Genomic DNA, 16,954 nt, shown 5'->3' with positions numbered 1-16,954 from the left:
ATTCATCCCAGCATTCAGAAGACAGAGCCCTGAAGATCTCTGAATTCAAGGTCAGTCGACAGAGCAAGTTCCAGGACCACCAAGCTTAGGCAGTGAGTGAAATCATTAAAAATGGAGATTTGGTGATGACGTGATAGAACAAAGGGTGCATTTTCCAGCCCCAGCAAGAAGCAGAACTTGGTGGCTTTAGCCACATGGCTCTGCTTTTACAGTCAAGAGCAGAGGGGGTTACTGGAACAATTGACACTGCTTAGCAGGAGCTTAGCAATTAGCAGTGGTTATGGAGAGACCAGCATGGTAGACCCTCTGCATCACTTACAGATACTATACTTTGACTTCTTCTTTCCCTTTTGCATTCCCTTGACCCCCTTTATGTATCCTAATGCTTATTGATTTGATGCTGTCAATTGTCTTGGTGTTTATTGCTTTTATTATGCTTGGCAATGTATCTTGTACCCTTCTACTCTGGAGGACATTTAACAAGAAGTTGTGTAGGGTTTTCAGCATCCAATAAGATGATAATGGGGTGTTTTACTCACTGTTTTTTTTTCAGGGTTTTGTTTGTTTGTTTGTTTTTTGTTTTGGATTGAGTTGATGGATGTTCCTATAATGATCCATACCTAACTCCCTAAAATGAAGCCTACTTGAACATCCTAGATGGTGTCTTTGATGTGTTCTTGGATTCTGTGTGTGATATTTGAAGGAGTCATTTTCCATCAATGTATATAATTGAAATTCTTCTCTGATTCTCTTTTCAAGTGGTATCTTTTTGGGATTTAGTTACCAGGTTGACTGTGGCCTCAGAGAAGGAGTTTGGCAAAGTTCATTCTGTTTCTATTTAGTGGAGTAGTTGGAGGACTATTGGTATTAGGTCTTCATTAAAAGACTGGGAGAATTCTGCATTAAAACCCTGTGGACCTGTTTTATTTATTTATTTATTTATTTATTTATTTATTTATTTATTTATTTTCAGGGGTGGTGAGTGAATGACTTGATGAGTTCTTATTTTCCTCTTAGGGAATATAGGATTATTTAGTTACTTTATTAGATCTAAATTCAACTATGGTAATTGATACCTGACTAGAATATCACCCATTTCCTTTTGATTTTTTTCAATATTTTGGAGTTTAGGCTTTTGAAGTCAGACCTAATTATTTTTTGAACTTTCTCAGGTTCATTGTTATATTTTCCCTTTTCATTTCAGATTTTGACAATTTGCATATTGTCTATCTGACTTTTAGTTCATTTGGTTAAGGAGTTGTCTATCTTGTTGATTTTCTCAAGGAGCCAGCTCTTGGATTCCTTGAGTCTTTTAATTACCCTCTTTGTTTCTTATTGATTGATTTAATTTCTGTTTTATTTCATGCCATCCAATCCTACCAAACTCTCAATGGGATGAGGGTTTGCCTCACCTTGGGAACTACAGCATGTAATAAACAAAGCTCTTGCTTTTCTCTGTGGTGGGTGATGCACACCACATCCTCACTAAAAAACCTGCATAACCAGGTTTAAGGGTGTATTGAATTAGTCCACTTTGTCAGCGTTACCTGCAAGGTGCCATGACACATTAACCAAAGTCAGTATACAACTGCACTATATTTTTCACTTTGGTCTTTCCAGTCATATTGGTAAATATTATAATGGGTTCATGAATGTACACACACACACACACACACACACACACACACACACACACACATACACATGGAGATAGAGAACGAGACAGAGAGACAGAGTGACAGACAGATAGAAAGAATTTGTGGGAGATATGTTCCTTCTACTATTTTGTTTGCTAAGAAGGAACTCGTGTTTCTAGGTTTGGAACCAAGGATGATTACCAGTTGATGCATCTCTTCAGCTGATCATCTCAACCAAAATATTTCATAAGTTTAATCTGTATGTTCTTTGTGATGTTTGTATTTGTGTGTGTATATGTGTGTGTGTGTGTGCCGTTTATTGACATTGTGCACATTCTTTGGAACCTTAGAATAATGTGAACAAAAACACAGTACAAATGGAATCCCTGGAGGAACCTGGGTGTTGGGTAGCCTGGAGCTTAGAGTGACTTGACTGCGTTCTGGAGACCTACTTTTCATTGTAGGTTACACCTCAAATGCAATACTGCTCGTTATTTTTCTTCTGCCATAACTCCCAGACTAAGGAAGAACCTACTACATTGTGAAGGCTGGCAAATACTCTACCACTGAATTATATCCCAGGGCTGGAACCCAATTCATCTTCTTCAACAATTACAGGGCAGGCAGGATGAAGACACTCAACCAACAATATGGCCATCTCATGACTGGTTCACTCAAGCCTGGGAATTTTTAGCTATCTGGGAGAGAAAATAAGGAGACACAGTCCACACTGTACATTAAGGAGCGTTTATTCTGTTATAGACTGACATAGATTATTGAGTCATGTCACATGTGAAAGTAAAAAAAAAAAAATTCCAGGTTAATGTATGCATCTGGTAGGATTTACCAAACATACCACCATACATGAGTAGTTGTAGAAAGACCCAGGCCCCTCCAGGTTCTAAGGTATTCAAAGAATCCCCACAAATACAATAGTAACATGCTAGTGTAGTCTAAATTTTGTCTCACTAGTATCACCTTGTTTCTAGTGTACTGCTGTGTGGGGCATTGGGCTATTCACAGACAGGCTGGTCTCCAGTTGAGCTGTGGTCTGAACCCCGTAAGGGTGATAATTCACCTACATGACATGGTAGGCATTCCCTCTTGCTCTTGGTACTCTGGCTCCTGCCTAAGTTACTGCTCCCCACAACACCCACATGGGAAGCATGGCTGGAAGTAAAGTAGGCAATTTCCCAAGGTCTTACCTGCAGTCTAAACTCCTCCCCAGTTACCTAGCAACAGTAAAGAATGAATATAAGGGTGGCTGCTTGGCTCCACCTCACTCTCTTAAATGCCTCTCTTATTTCTTACTCTCATCCTCTCTTTGTCTTCTCCTCTCCTCTCATCTCACTCTCCCTCTTACTGTTTCTTTCTCTCTAGCCTTCCCCCCTCTACTTTTCTCTCTCTCTTACTCTCTCTCTCTCTCTCTCTGTCCCATCTCTCTTTCCCCTGCCTTTCTATAATAAAGCTCTAAATCCATAGAGTGTCTCTATTCATCAAGGCTGTGCTCACTCTCACCTGATTAGGAACCTCTCTTTCATCATTCCTCTCTCCCATTACCCCAAGGCTTTAGAGAGTAGCCCTGGGGCTCCCAGGTTGGGCTCTCCATTGTCTACTCAAGGAAGAGTTAGTCAGAGGCTTGGATGGCCACCTGGGGCTGAGTGGAAAGAGTCTGGCAGCCCTCCCAAATCCATCTGACCAGAGCATAGGTGGGACTCTGGTTGGGTTTGGGTCTTTCCTCTCTCTCTTCACCAAGGCCCCCTTTTAGTTTACACACTGCTTATTAACTTCTCTGTCAGTTCATAAAAATCAGAAATAAGGAAGAGAGTAACCAAAGCCTCTCTCCTGATACTCTGCTGAGATTTTAAATGTTCTGGTGTGTCAATACTCTTTGTAGATTACTTCCTCCACACTATAATGCTCTGACTAATCTCCAGTCTCAATTAATTATTTCTATTCCATTAATTGGACAGCAGTCATCTGGAAGAAGCCCTTCCTCAATATACTCCCAGATATGCTATGGGAAAAGGTCAGCTGCACCTGTGTCTCCCAGGTTCCACACTTGCACAGACATGCTCTCCACCAGAAACATGTGGCCACAGCTGCAGGCTCCATTCACTGTGGCTGCTCTTGAGCTTCCTCCCCACATTGCTCATGTTGATACTTTTGTTCTTACTAAGAAGGTGTCATCAGCCCAACACAGCCTACAGGAGGCCAGACTCAATTCTGAATTTTAAGGATATGCATGATCTACATGGTCATCCTAGATTAGAGGTGAAAGATCTGCTCTAAAATTGAAAATAAGGGATGCTGGGGTATGATCCTGAGTACACAGTGAGCAGTGGTAACACCAGAGCCCTGCATACATGCCAGGCAGCCTAGGAGAATGAGCATGCACAGCTCAAGCACCTGCACCTACACATCTCCTGAGATTTCTCCACTTACTTGGAGGTGATCCAGTCCACCTAATATAGCACATGCACTAGAAGGAGAAATGGCACCTGCAGAAGGTGTGGGGATGCCTCACAGGTTAGGGAATCTACTGCTCTCTCAAAAGACCCACATGGGTCCTAACAGTCATGTAAAACAGGGGTTTTTATTCCTTCTTCTGGCCTCTGAGTTTACTACACTCAGGAAGGGCTGCAGACATACAGTAGGAAAAACAAACGTTCACATAAATAACAGTATCTCTAAACAGCACAAAAACAAAACAATCAAACCAAAAAACCACAGCAAATGTGTGTTCAAGAACAACATCATCTACCAAATGATATTTCAAAGCCTGACTTAGAAAGCCATTATCTCTATTGTGTGATTGTCACTGATGCTGTAGTGCAAACAAAACTGAGGCACATAGCTCTGGCCTTCCTGATATATTTCCTATTTTTTGGGGAATGTTTTTATTTCCTCAGCAGCATAGGAGCAATGACTGTATATTAATCAATATCTACTCCACAGTGTCAGTCAAGAATGTGTGTTAAAGAGTGTTATATTTTAGGTGTAGAATACATATCAGCATGGTTACAGTCTGGAATTGATTGCATCATAAAGTGTGTTTCCATTGGGGTAAGCCACATTATCCACAAGAGACCATCTTATTGTATACCCCTTGATGACATTGACTTCACTCTGTAGCCCAGGCTGCCTGACACTTAGAGATCCATCTCTGGCTGTGGGTCCTAGGTTTGCAGGAGGGGAGAGGAAACCTGAATAAGGAAGATGGTCTTAAGAGTCAAGAGTTGTAAATCAATTTTTATTTATAAGAAATACAATGTTTAATAAACAAGCTTTAAAAGTACAATTACTAAAAAGAGATAAATGAAAAATCCAAACATGAAAACTAAATAAGAACATATAACTTCACCAAAACCTAAAAAAAGAATAAAACAATAAAGAGCAAAACTTTAACCAAACATTAACAGAAAATTATTGTCCATCAGCACCCTTTCACTGCATATTAAGAAGTACAGACCTACAGCCTGTATCTCCTCTTGGACTGCTGTTGGAGGGGCAGTCACCTCAGTCCTCACTCAAGGGGTGTTGCCAGAACAGGAAAGGGAACAACACCCTGAATCAGCTGGCTCACTGGCTTCCTCCTATTCACACCGAGTAAATGTACTGAATGTAAGAAGATTCATTCAAGGTAGACTGTGGATGTTGGGGATGGAGTGCAGCAGGGGGCTCCTGAGGCAGAAACTCATTGTGCAGGAGGCTTTCTTCCTGGGATGTGGACATTTCAGCTCTTGCTGGAGTCTCTGAGTCCTAGGAGAGGAAGGCAGTTCTTAAGACACAGGCTTGGTGGAGACCTAAATGTCAGCTGTCAGACTACTGTCACCCACTACCTCAACAGGACAGTTAACACTGATCTATTAACTGAAACCATTGCTGTTCTATACATGCAGGGCAAAATGTCAAACAACACTCACAAACACATGGACTGGCAAGCTGTCACTCAGACTTCTATGCTTGCAAACCAAGAATTGGGCAATAGGAAGAGACCTCATTGGATTGCAAGAAGAAAGGAGAAGCCCACCTGCCCCCTAGATTAATGACCATGAGAAGCATTCATTTGATATTTGCATTTTGATTTTAACTCTGGAAGGTTCTTCCCACCTTAAGTCACATGACCCTTGCATGACCTCTGTCCCAGGACCTAGATGCTGCTCAAAGCTCTGCATACCATCCCACTTATCATGAACACAACCAGAAATGTGGCATGTTATTCATCTGTCACCCTTTCTAGACTTCAGATTAAAGCAGAGCAGCAAGGTACACTTGCCAATGATTTAGTTTCTCACAAGAGGCTAACTTCCCAGAATATGTGTGTATAAAAAGAGCAATGAACAACTATATTACATGAGGTGGGTGGCTGGTTGGGAGTGTGGATTAGAAAGGTGGTAGGGGAAAGCAAAAATGAATCCAATGGGGCAAATGGTGTCAGACAGTATTAGCTTGAGTGAGCTGCTTGTCCCTACCTGAAGTTGTTGGGTCTCATGGTTGCTGGTCTGCTCCTGTTTGTCTTTACCATTCAGGTTCAAGTCAACCAAATATTTCTCAATGAGAGCCCAATCAATCTGTACTTCCTCGCTCTCCCCTTTCTGTGTGATGGACATCTTAATAAGATTCTTCTCCACCATGAGCTGGCTATGTAGGTTTCTGGAAAAACAAACCTCTGCATAGTAAGATCCTGCAGCCTCCTCCTCTCATTCTCATGTATAGGCCCAATAACCCCACCAGGACCCTGGTTGCCATGAAAACCTAATACAATCCAGCTCAATAAATCCATGACAGCTGCACAAACAGCAAAGAGACATTTCAGGCAAGAAGAAATTATTGTTGTAGCCCTAACACCAATAAGGGTCCATGTCTCTCCAAAAGAAAGAGGGATCTCCATCTATCCATGACCGCCCAATGCACTAGGGCAACATCAATTAGTAGGTGCAAATACCATCAGAGTAGACCAGCAGAACCAAAGGGAGGCCATTCTATCCTTGTGTTATGTCACAATCAGCTCTCTAAAACACAGCCTGAGAACCAGGCTCTCAGTACTGCATAATAACCTTGTACATTCACTCTTCTATTGAGAGGCATCTAAGGATGGCCTGACAATGCTGGGAGGGGTAATAGTGTCTTACAGATTTATGAAAACTGAGTCTATTATCCCAAGGCACACTGATGGCTAAAAGCAGAAGGGGTAGAACCAGAACTGCAGACTCTCCAGTCCAGAAACCAAGGAAGGCAGAAATTGCCATTCCACTGTTGATTGGCTTGCTAACTGGTACTTACGAATAGAAGTTTATCTCCTTCTTGAGCTCATGGATGTTCTCTTGTAACTCAATTATCTCCAACTCTAAGTTGTTCACAGAGGACATGAGCTGGTTCTTCTTTAATGATAGTTGTTCATAGAATGGATGTATCTTCTGGAAGGGCCTGGTCCTAGGAAGACAGAACTCCATGAACATGGGCTTTTAGGAACACATTTCTCAGGCTGAGTGCAGGACTACCCCAGCCATGGAAAGCACATTCTGGATTCTATATACTGGGATGATCTTCAGCTTTGAATATTTGTTATCCTGGTCCAGGACAGCAGAAGCTAAGCATCAAGATGGAGGGTTTCCTGGCTCCCTGTGTTCACGCAGTAGGGTTGGATGTAGCAGTCTAACCAGCTCTGCTCTCAAGAGCCTAGGCCCCAGGTCTTTGCCCACCAGAAACCTGTGATTACATTTTTCCTGTTTTCACAACTGGGGTGGTAAATCCGGAATAACTTATAATAGTGAAACAGACCTTACACTTAATCTTGGAGACATCAGGATCATGACATCTCAACAGCTTTATAATATGCCCAAGGGATACAAGTGTATGGACAATTGTGTCCACATAAGCAAAGAACAGTGTTGAATAAGGTGGGGGCTCTGAGACTTCAGCACTAACATCAGCTTGACATTGTTATGAAGATAAATCCTCAAGCCAAAACACAGATCCCATAGGTTCCCAAGTTTGGAGGGAAAATTAAACATACAAAACTCATGCACATTGTAGGTCCATGTGCACACACACAGACTCACAGACTTGAACCCCCCCCCCACACACACACACACAAAGGAGGAGAAAAGGAAACAGTCAAAGAATGTGAGACAAAGACAGAAACAGAGAGCACAATGAGATGCAATAGAAATGTCTGCAACATTACTGTCTTGCAACAGATAAAGAGGAACAGGAATGAGTCTGAGGCCTTCTAGACATGCACTGAGAAGTAAAATGTGGGACCAGGCCCCTCTAGATACTACGAGGAGCTTCCAAGCACTCAGTCACCTGCCAGGCAAGTATAAACACTCACCATAAAATCACATCACCCTGGAACTCACAAAGCCGTATCCTGTCAAGTGTTTTCCTAGTGCATGCTGGCAACTCACTGTCCACTGCCTCTATCCCTGAATTCTTCACTCAGAATACAAGTCCTTCTTTTCTACTGGAGGAAGCAGCAGAAGAGTTCATTTCTCATCTCCCTCCTGACCAAGCTTCAGGTTCTGCCTCTCGGCTATGAAGCATTCATGGCTATGAGGTTGGGCATAGAAAGATCTGGTGGTACAGCTGTATGGAACCCAACTCCTTCAAAGGATAAGATGAGGCTGACATTGAAGACCCCAGACTGACACCACAGGGTTTGGAGTAATGCATACCTCTTTTTCATGGATCCCTCTTGGAAAGAGATCAGGCGATCTCTCTGCCCATTTCTCTTCTGGGTAATGAGGTGCAGCTCTGTGGTCAGCCTCTCCATTTCCATTTTGAACTCCTTCTCACTTAGGTCACGTACAGTGGGTGATATCTTTCTGGGAGCCCCTGTAAGTAGAAGAACACAGCAATACTTTCAAGTGAGAATGCAGAGTGTAGGCAGATCATTGAGAAAGAAAACATGACTGGAAACTACTGACACCAGAAAGAGTTTGTTCTGGGCTTGAGATGCCTCCACAGTGGGTCTCAGTTCTACCAGTACTCTAGAGACCAGGAGATGTAAACAGCCAGGTGTTTCCTCTGTCTCCCTAAACAAGCTTATTATTACCAGAGAGATGTCTCCCTAAACAAGCTTATTATTACCAGAGAGACAGCTTTCTCAGGATGATTATCAATTGAACAGAGTGTAATTTGGCTTCAGAGCCATCAGTCCCGTGGTTTCACAACTCAGATGGATGAATCACAATTCTCAAGTATTTTAGTTATGCTAGGCCCAGGATGTGGGCTTCAAAAGTCATGCAGTGCGAGAACATGATTAAAATACTATCATTTCCCCCTACTGAAACACCAAACACCCAAGAAGTAGTAATAGGATCCCATCTCTGTCTGGGTGTATCCACTCTGATAGGTCTGTGGTTACAGTATAGAAATACCTGCCACTCACATCTGGTGATAAAGAAAGAAAAAGTGGGAACTGTCATGGACAGGATGTCAGAGTCTTTCTGAGAACATGAGTTTGTGGCCTGGAGCACAACTCTCTCCCTCATACTACTCCCAAATAGCCACTGAAGCAAAAGCACCCTAAGAGTGAAATACAGTCATGCCCTTCCCTAAAAGGGCATAGGTTAGACAATCTGTTACTCCTGATGGTCTCATTGTGTCCCCATGTAATACCCACAATACTCAGTGAATGTAAATACTTGGAGTTCTTAGCATAACAGTTTTGGCCTTGCCAACTCCTGCTTAGGGGATGGAGAAAGTAATGTTCTGAAATCCTTGATGCTCAAGAATTTTGATAATTATGGAAATTCTTTTTTTTCCCTTTTCCATTTTTTATTAGGTATTTAGTTCATTTATATTTCCAATGCTATACCAAAAGTCCCCCACAGCCACCCACCCCCACTCCCCTACCCACCCACTCCCCCTTTTTGGCCCTGGTGTTCCCCTGTACTGGGGCACATATAAAGTTTGCAAGTCCAATGGGCCTCTCTTTCCAGTGATGGCCAACTAGGCCATCTTTTGATACATATGCAGCTAGAGTCAAGAGCTCCGGGGTACTGCTTAGTTCATAATGTTGTTCCACCTATAGGGTTGCAGATCCCTTTAGCTCCTTGGGTACTTTCTCTAGCTCCTCCATTGGGAGCCCTGTGATCCATCCATTAGCTGACTGTGAGCATCCAATTCTGTGTTTGCTAGGCCCCGGGGAATTTCTTATGCTACCCAGAGACACCATTTCCTGATCCCCATTACTTGAATGGCCATCTCAGGCCATGCCTTCCAGTGAGCTCAACATCCACTTCCCAGGACTTACTCCACATTCTCCAAGTCCACCTCCTTCGTTCTTCATTACTCTCAGATGGAAGGCCAACATCCTTCCTCCTCTCTCTGGTCTCTCTCCCATCCACACTGGCTCTCCCAAAAAGATTGCAGAGTCGGGCAAACATGTCCACCAACCTAGTGGCTAGACACTGAGAATCCTAAGTGAGATTGTTGCTACAACACTGGTGACATCACAGGGGATGCCAAGAACTCTCATGTATTGATGATGTTATAGGCTACAGCCTTTGACTCCCTGCTAATGTTATCCCTATACTGACAGGAAGCTGAGGCTTATACCCACCAGTATGGCTATAGCCATTTTGTTCTCTGTCCAGCCACTATTTCAGATTGTTGCTGTAATATGCCTGCCAATCACTGACATAGAAAAATAACTTGACTAAGAGCAAGGTCATGGTGATCACATCATGTTGTGTTCTGAATGACATTTTTTAATCTTACAATGTTCCACAAACAGACAACCTTTCCTGGGGACTTTCCTGGGACACAGCCATTGAGCACATCCTCCTTTCAAAGCCAGGGTTTGTCCAGTATTGATTGACATCGCCTAAGTATTTCCTATGTATATAACTGAGTTTTTCCTTTCCAAACCCCTCTCAGAAATGTCTCATCCTACTTTAAAATTTCTTCAATCAGCAAATGAGCCATTAAAAACTAATAAGAAATCACACCAGTTTGAATATGCTGAGGTTTTGGGTGCTGAGCCATGGCCCCAAACATCTATCTTTGTTAACTTATAAAGAAAAACAAAACAAAACAAAACAAAACAAAACAAAACAAAACAAAACCACAGGGAGTACATATGAAGTGATCAGTTCTGATCAGGCCATTTTAGATATAAAAGTGCATAGTGACTCTGAATTGAATGGGTCCTATATAGAGCTTTGTGGAACATTGTTTAACTGAGTTCAGTGTTTCTGTGGTTTGTTGGGTGAACCGTGGACACGAACCCTTCCTTTCAGCAGCACATAAGACAATGAGCCAAGGTCGGGAATGGTGACATCTTACAGTAAATTATGTAACAAGAGTGATGAGGGATTTATCCCTTGCGATAAGGATCAGTTGTCTCTTTGGTGCTTTTTAGGTCCCTGTTGGCCACGTGCAACAGGTTGAAAAGCCCAGTTCTGATGTCCTTGGGATCCTCATATGCCCATGATGATGCACTCAAACATGCCTAGAAACAACCAGAGCACTGTCAGAGAGCTTGATAATATAACATTGCTGACTTCTGTTGCAGGATATTTGATCGCATTGTAAACCCCAAATTGTGCTATTTTCTGAAAAAAACAAAAAGAAAAAGAAAAACAAACAAACAAAAACCCTGTTTATGGTGTAGCTCATCCGTAGCACAGACTTTTAACCCAAGAGCTTTCTGTTTGCTGTACTTTCTTGTCTGGCTCAGGTGTGGCACACACCTTTATTGCAAGACAAAATAAAGTCAACTCCAGGTCAAGAGGCAGAAGAATTAACCAGTTGAGAGGGAATGAAATCAACTAAACCAATGGAAGGTCTTTAAGTTCAAGGATATTTAAGACAGTGTGGAGAGGGATAAAGAATGTGTTTCTTCTGAGAGGTCAGCAGAGTAGGAAGGTCAGATGGGTGCTTTTCCTGACAGTCTGAGCTGGCTCCTGAGTCTTCATTTGTAAAATGAAATGCCTGGCATATGTGTGTGTGTGTGTGTTTGTGTGTGTGTGTGTGTGTGTGTGTGTGTGTGTGTGTGTGTGTCTGTTTTAAATTTATTTATTAATTATTCCATTTGATTACATCTCACATGATATACCTCTTCCTGGTTACCCTTCCACCAAACCCTGAAACCATATCTGCTCTCTCCTCCTCCCCTTTGCCTGGATGAGGGTGCTCCTCAACCCACTCACCCTTTCTTTTCCTACTGCTTTAACAACTATCTACACTAGCGCATCAAAACTCTCCAGGAACAAGGGCCTCCCCTCCCATTGCTTTCAGCAAGGCCATCCTCTGTTACAATGTATCTGAAGCTGTAGATCCCTCCTTATACACTCTTGGGTTTGTGGCCTAGTCTCTCAGAGTACTAGATGGGTGGTCCTGCCAGCAGATTTTGTTCTTCCAATAGAGTTGCAATCCCCCTCTGCACTTCCAGCTTTTCCCCAAGCTCCCTGAAGAAGTTCCATGAGCTCAGGCTAATGGTTGGTTCCAACTGTCAGTTGCTGGCCAGACCTCCCAAAGAACTGTCACTTGAGATTCCTGTCCACAAGTGCCTCTTGACCACGGGAGCAGTGTCTGGTTTGGCTACTGCAGACAGGATGGATTCCCAGGTAGGGAAGTCCTTCAGTCTCTGCTCCATTTCTTGTCCCTGTTCTTCCTTTGCTCAGGAACAATTCTGGGTTAAAAACTTTGAGAGGGTTAGGTGTAACCAACCCTTGACAGAGGGCAATGGCTGGGGTAGGGGAGAGTTGGGGGTGGGCAGAAGCACACCTATCCACTGGAGGTGGTCCCTACAGGTTTTATCCTCCCCTTCTCTGAGCATTTTGTCTAAAGTCATCTCTTTTGGGTCTTGGCAGCCTCATGTTTCCCTGATGTCTGACACCCTCAAGAGGCTATCCTCTGTTCCTCACCCCCCCAACCCCTACATATTTTTGTTTGACTTTCTGACCAACAGTACCCGTCTCCCAACCCTTCCAAATACCTAATGCTGCCCCCTTTATTTCTTCCCCCTCCACTTTCCCTCCCAGTTTCCCACTCTACCTCCACCTACCATGATCATCCTGTTCTCCCCTTAATGCAGGACTGAAACATCCATACCCTGGTCTTCCTTCTAAGATCCATATACACTTTGGGTTGTATCTTGGGCATTGTGAGCTTTTGGGTCAATATCCACTTATCAGTAAATACATACATGTCTATTCTTTTGTGTCTGGGTTAACTTACTGAGGATAATAGTTTCTAATTTCCTTCCAATTGCCTGAGAATTTTATGAAGTCATGGTTTTTAATCGCTGTGTAGTACTCTATTCTGTTAAAATACCACATTTTCTGTATCCATTCTTCAGTTGAGTGTCATCTGTGTTGTTACCAGCTTCTGCTATTATAAATAAGTCTGGTATAAACATAGGGGAACATGTGTCCTTTTTATGTGTTAGATTATTTTTGAAATATGCGCAGTAGAGGTATAGCTGGATCTTTAGGTAAAAGTATTTCCAAATTTCTCAGGAACCACAAGATTGATTTCCAAAGTGGTTTCACCAGCTTGCTGTCCCATCAGCAATGGAGGAGTGTTTCTCTTTCTCCACAGTCTGTCCAATATTTCCCGTCACCTTCTGTTTTGATCTTAGCCATTCTGATTGGTATGAGGTGGAATATCAAGATTGTTTTGCTTTGTATTTCCCTAATGACTAAGGATGTTGAACATCCATTAAGGATGTTTCTCAGCCATTCAAGATTCCTCTATTGAAGAGTCTCTGTTTGGCTCTACTCCACTTTTTAATAAGGTTATTTTGTTCTCTGGAGTCTAACTTCTTGAGTATTTTTTTGTATACCTTTAGATATAAGGCCTCCATCAGATGGAGAGTTGGTAAAGATCTTTTTGCATTTTGTGCGTTCCCATTTTCTCCTATTGACAAAGTCCTTTGCCTTCCAGAAGCTTTTTAATTTTATGAGGTCCCATTTGTTGATAGTTGATATTAAAACATAAGCCATTGTTTTTCCATTCAGGAAGTTTCTCCTGTTCTCAAGGATTTGAGGCTCTTCCACATTTTGTCCTATATTTGATTCAGCATATCTGGTTTTATGTGGACATACGTGATCCTCTTGGACTTGACCTTTGTACAAGGAGATAAGAATGTAACAATTTACATTCTTCCACATGCTGACTGCCAATTGAACTGGCACCCTATGTTGATAATACTATTTTCCACTGGTTGGATTTAGCTCCTTTGTCAAAGATCGAGTGACCGTAGTAGTATGGGTTCATCTCTGGGTCTTCAATTCTATTCTATTGATATTCCTGTCTGTCACTGTACCAACACCATGCAGTTTTTATTACTATTGCTCTGCAATACAGATTAAGTTCGGGTATGGTTTAATTCACCAGGAAGTTCATTTATTGGTGAGAATATTTTTCACTATCTTGGCTATTTTGTTATTACAAGTGAATTTGTAAATTGTTCTTCCTAAATCTATGAAGAAGTGAATTGGAATTTTGTTGGGGATTGCATTGAATCTGTAGACGGCTTTCAGTAAGATGATCAAGTTTACTATGTTAATCATGCTAACCCATGAGCTTGGGAGATTTTTCCATCTTCTGTATTCTTCTTTGATTTCTTTCTTCAGTCATTTGAAGTTCTTTTCATACAGACAATGACTTGCTTGGTTAGAATCACACCCAGATTTTTTATATTATTTGTGACTATTGAGAAGGGTTTTATTTCCCTACTATCTTTCTTAGCCCATATATACTTTGAGTCAAGGAAGGCTACTGATTTGTTATACCTAAATTCAGCCACTTTGCTAAGAGAGTTTATCAGTTTTAGGATCTCTCTGTTTGAATTTTTGGGGTCACTTATGTATACTATCTATCAGCTGCAAATTGTAGTATTTTTGAATTCTTCCTTCCAACTGTATCCCCTTTGACTTCCTTTTGTTGTCTTATTTCTCCAACTAGAACTTGGAGTACTGTATTGAATAGGTTGGGTCTTGTCTTGTCGCTGATTCTAATGGGATTGCTTTGAGTTTCTCTCCATTTAGTTTGATGTTGGCTACCAGTTTGCTGTATGTTACTTTTCTTATATTTAGGGTTGAAGCGTGAATTCCTGATCTCTCTAAGACTTTTAACACAAATGGTTGTTGTATTTTGTCAAATGCTTTTTCAGTATTTAATGAGATGATCATGTGGTTTTTTTTTATTTGTTTTATGTTTGTGTATGTAGTGGAATACATTGATAGATTTCCCTACATTGAACAATTCCTGAATTCCTGGATGAAGCCTACTTATTCATGGTGATTTATAGTTTCGATGTGTTCTTAGATTTGGCTTATGAGTATTTTATTGAGTATATTTGCATAAAAATTCATAAGGGAAATTGGTGTGAAATTTTCATTGGTTGGGTTTTTTATGGTTTAGGTATCGGTACAACTGTAGCTTCATAGAAAGAATTGAGTGGCCTTTCCTTCTGTTTCTATGTTATGAAAGAGCTTGCGATGTATTAGTGTTAGATCTTCTTTGAATGTCTGAAACAATCTGGTCCTAGACATATTTGGTTGGGAGACTTCTAATGACTGCTTCTATTTAAGTGGCTGTTATGGGTTTGTTTACCATGATCATCATTTTCTCCCCTTAATGCAAGACTGAAGCATCCATACCCTGATCTTCCTTCTAAGCACCATAGGTTCTGTGGGTTGTATCATGGGCATTGTGAGCTTTTGGTTTACTATCCACTTATCAGTGGATACATACATGTCTGTTCTGTGTCTGGGTTACCTTACTCAGGATGATACTTTTTAGTTTCCTTCCAATTGCCTGCAAAGTGTGTGAAGTCATTGTTTTAATCACTGAGTAGTACTCCATTCTGTAAATTTACCACATTTTCTGTGTCTATTTTTCTGTTGAGGTACATTTGGGTTGTTGTCAGCTTCTGGCAATTTTAAATAAGTCTGCTAAATACATGGTGGAGCATGTGTCCTTGTTATGTGTTGGAATATTTTTTGGGTATATGCCCAGTAGAGGTATAGCTGGGTCTTTAGGTAAAAGTATTTCCAATTTTCTCAGGTACCTCCAGATTGATTTCCAAAGTGGTTTTACCAGCTTCCAGTCCCACCAGCAATGGAGGAGTGTTTCTCTTTCTCCCCAGTCTGTCCAACATCTGCTGTCACCTTTAGTTTTGATATTAGCCATTCTGATTGGTATGAGGTGGAATCTCAAGATTGTTTTGATTTGTATTTCCCTAATGGCTAAGGATATTGAACATTTCTTTAAGTGTTTCTCAGCCATTCAGGATTCCTCCATTGAAGAGTCTCTGTTTGGCTCTTTAGTCCAATTTTTTGGTTTGTTTCTTTGGTTTTTGTTTTGTTTTGTTTTTTGTTTTTGTTGTTGTTGTTGGTTTGTTTGTTTTGTTTTTTGAGACAGGCTATCTCCGTATAGCCCTGTCTGTCCTGGAACTGTCTTTGTAGACCAGGTTGGCCTCAAACTCAGAAATCTGCCTGACTCTGCCTCCCAAGTACTGGGATTAAAGGCATGCACTACCAATCCAGGCCTTACTCCACTTTTTAATAGGTTTATTTAGTTCTCTTGAGTCTAACTTCTTGAGTTCTTTGTTATTTTATATGTACGGCTTCTATCAGATGGAGATTTGGTAATGATCTTTTGGCAATCTGTGGGTTCCCATTTTGTCCTATTGACAGTGCCCTTTGCCTTCCAGAAGCTTTTTAATTTTATGAGGTCCCATTTATTGAGGGTTGGTATTAAAACATAAGCCATTGTTTTTCCATTCAGGAAGTTTTCCCCTGTGCTCAAGGATTTGAGGGTCTTCCACACTTTGTCTTCTATTCGATTCAGCATATCTGGTTTTATGTGGACATACTTGATCCATATTAACTTGACCTTTTTACAATGATATATGAATGGATCAATTTGCATTCTTCTACATGTTGACTGCCGTTTGAACCAGCACCATATGAACATGCCTTCTATTTTCCACTGGATGAATTTAGCTCCTTTGTCAAAGATCAAGTGACCATAGTAGTATGGGGTCATCTCTGGGTCATCATTTTTTTTCCAATTCTGTACCTGTCTGTCTCTGTACCAACACCATTCAGTTTTTATTACTATTGCTCTGTAATACAGCTTTAGGTCAGGTATGGTGTGATTCCCACAGAAGTTCATATATTGTTAAGAATATTTTTTGCTATCTTGTGTTATTTGTTATTCCAAACGCATTTGCAAATTGCTTTTTCTAACTCTATGAAGAAATGAGTTGGAATTTTAATTGGAATTGCATTTTTAAAAATATTTTTTATTATTACGTATTTTCCTCAATTACATTTAGAATGCTATCCCAA

The 16,954-nt window shown here is 41.2% G+C and overlaps 1 protein-coding gene and 1 long non-coding RNA gene across 2 annotated transcripts in view; one reads left to right on the top strand and one right to left on the bottom strand.

The window, feature by feature from the left end:
- The window catches only part of 4930568A13Rik, a 33,959-nt gene that overhangs the window by 6,594 nt on the left and 10,411 nt on the right, over positions 1–16,954 (top strand). The window lies entirely within an intron of this gene.
- Positions 4,872–10,072, bottom strand: Speer3 (spermatogenesis associated glutamate (E)-rich protein 3). The gene is made up of 5 exons (NM_027650.3): positions 9,901–10,072; positions 8,318–8,477; positions 6,924–7,073; positions 6,113–6,293; positions 4,872–5,399 (listed from the first exon to the last, which is right to left on the bottom strand). The coding sequence occupies exons 1-5, from the start codon at positions 10,031–10,033 to the stop codon at positions 5,238–5,240; spliced, it is 786 nt and encodes a 261-aa protein (NP_081926.2). The 5' UTR covers positions 10,034–10,072; the 3' UTR covers positions 4,872–5,237.

Source organism: Mus musculus, chromosome 5 (genome assembly GCF_000001635.26).
Source record: "Mus musculus strain C57BL/6J chromosome 5, GRCm38.p6 C57BL/6J".
NCBI classification, from domain to species: domain Eukaryota; kingdom Metazoa; phylum Chordata; class Mammalia; order Rodentia; family Muridae; genus Mus; species Mus musculus.
The sequence above is the reverse complement of the archived record's forward strand: the minus strand, read 5'-3'. Positions and strand labels throughout refer to the sequence as shown.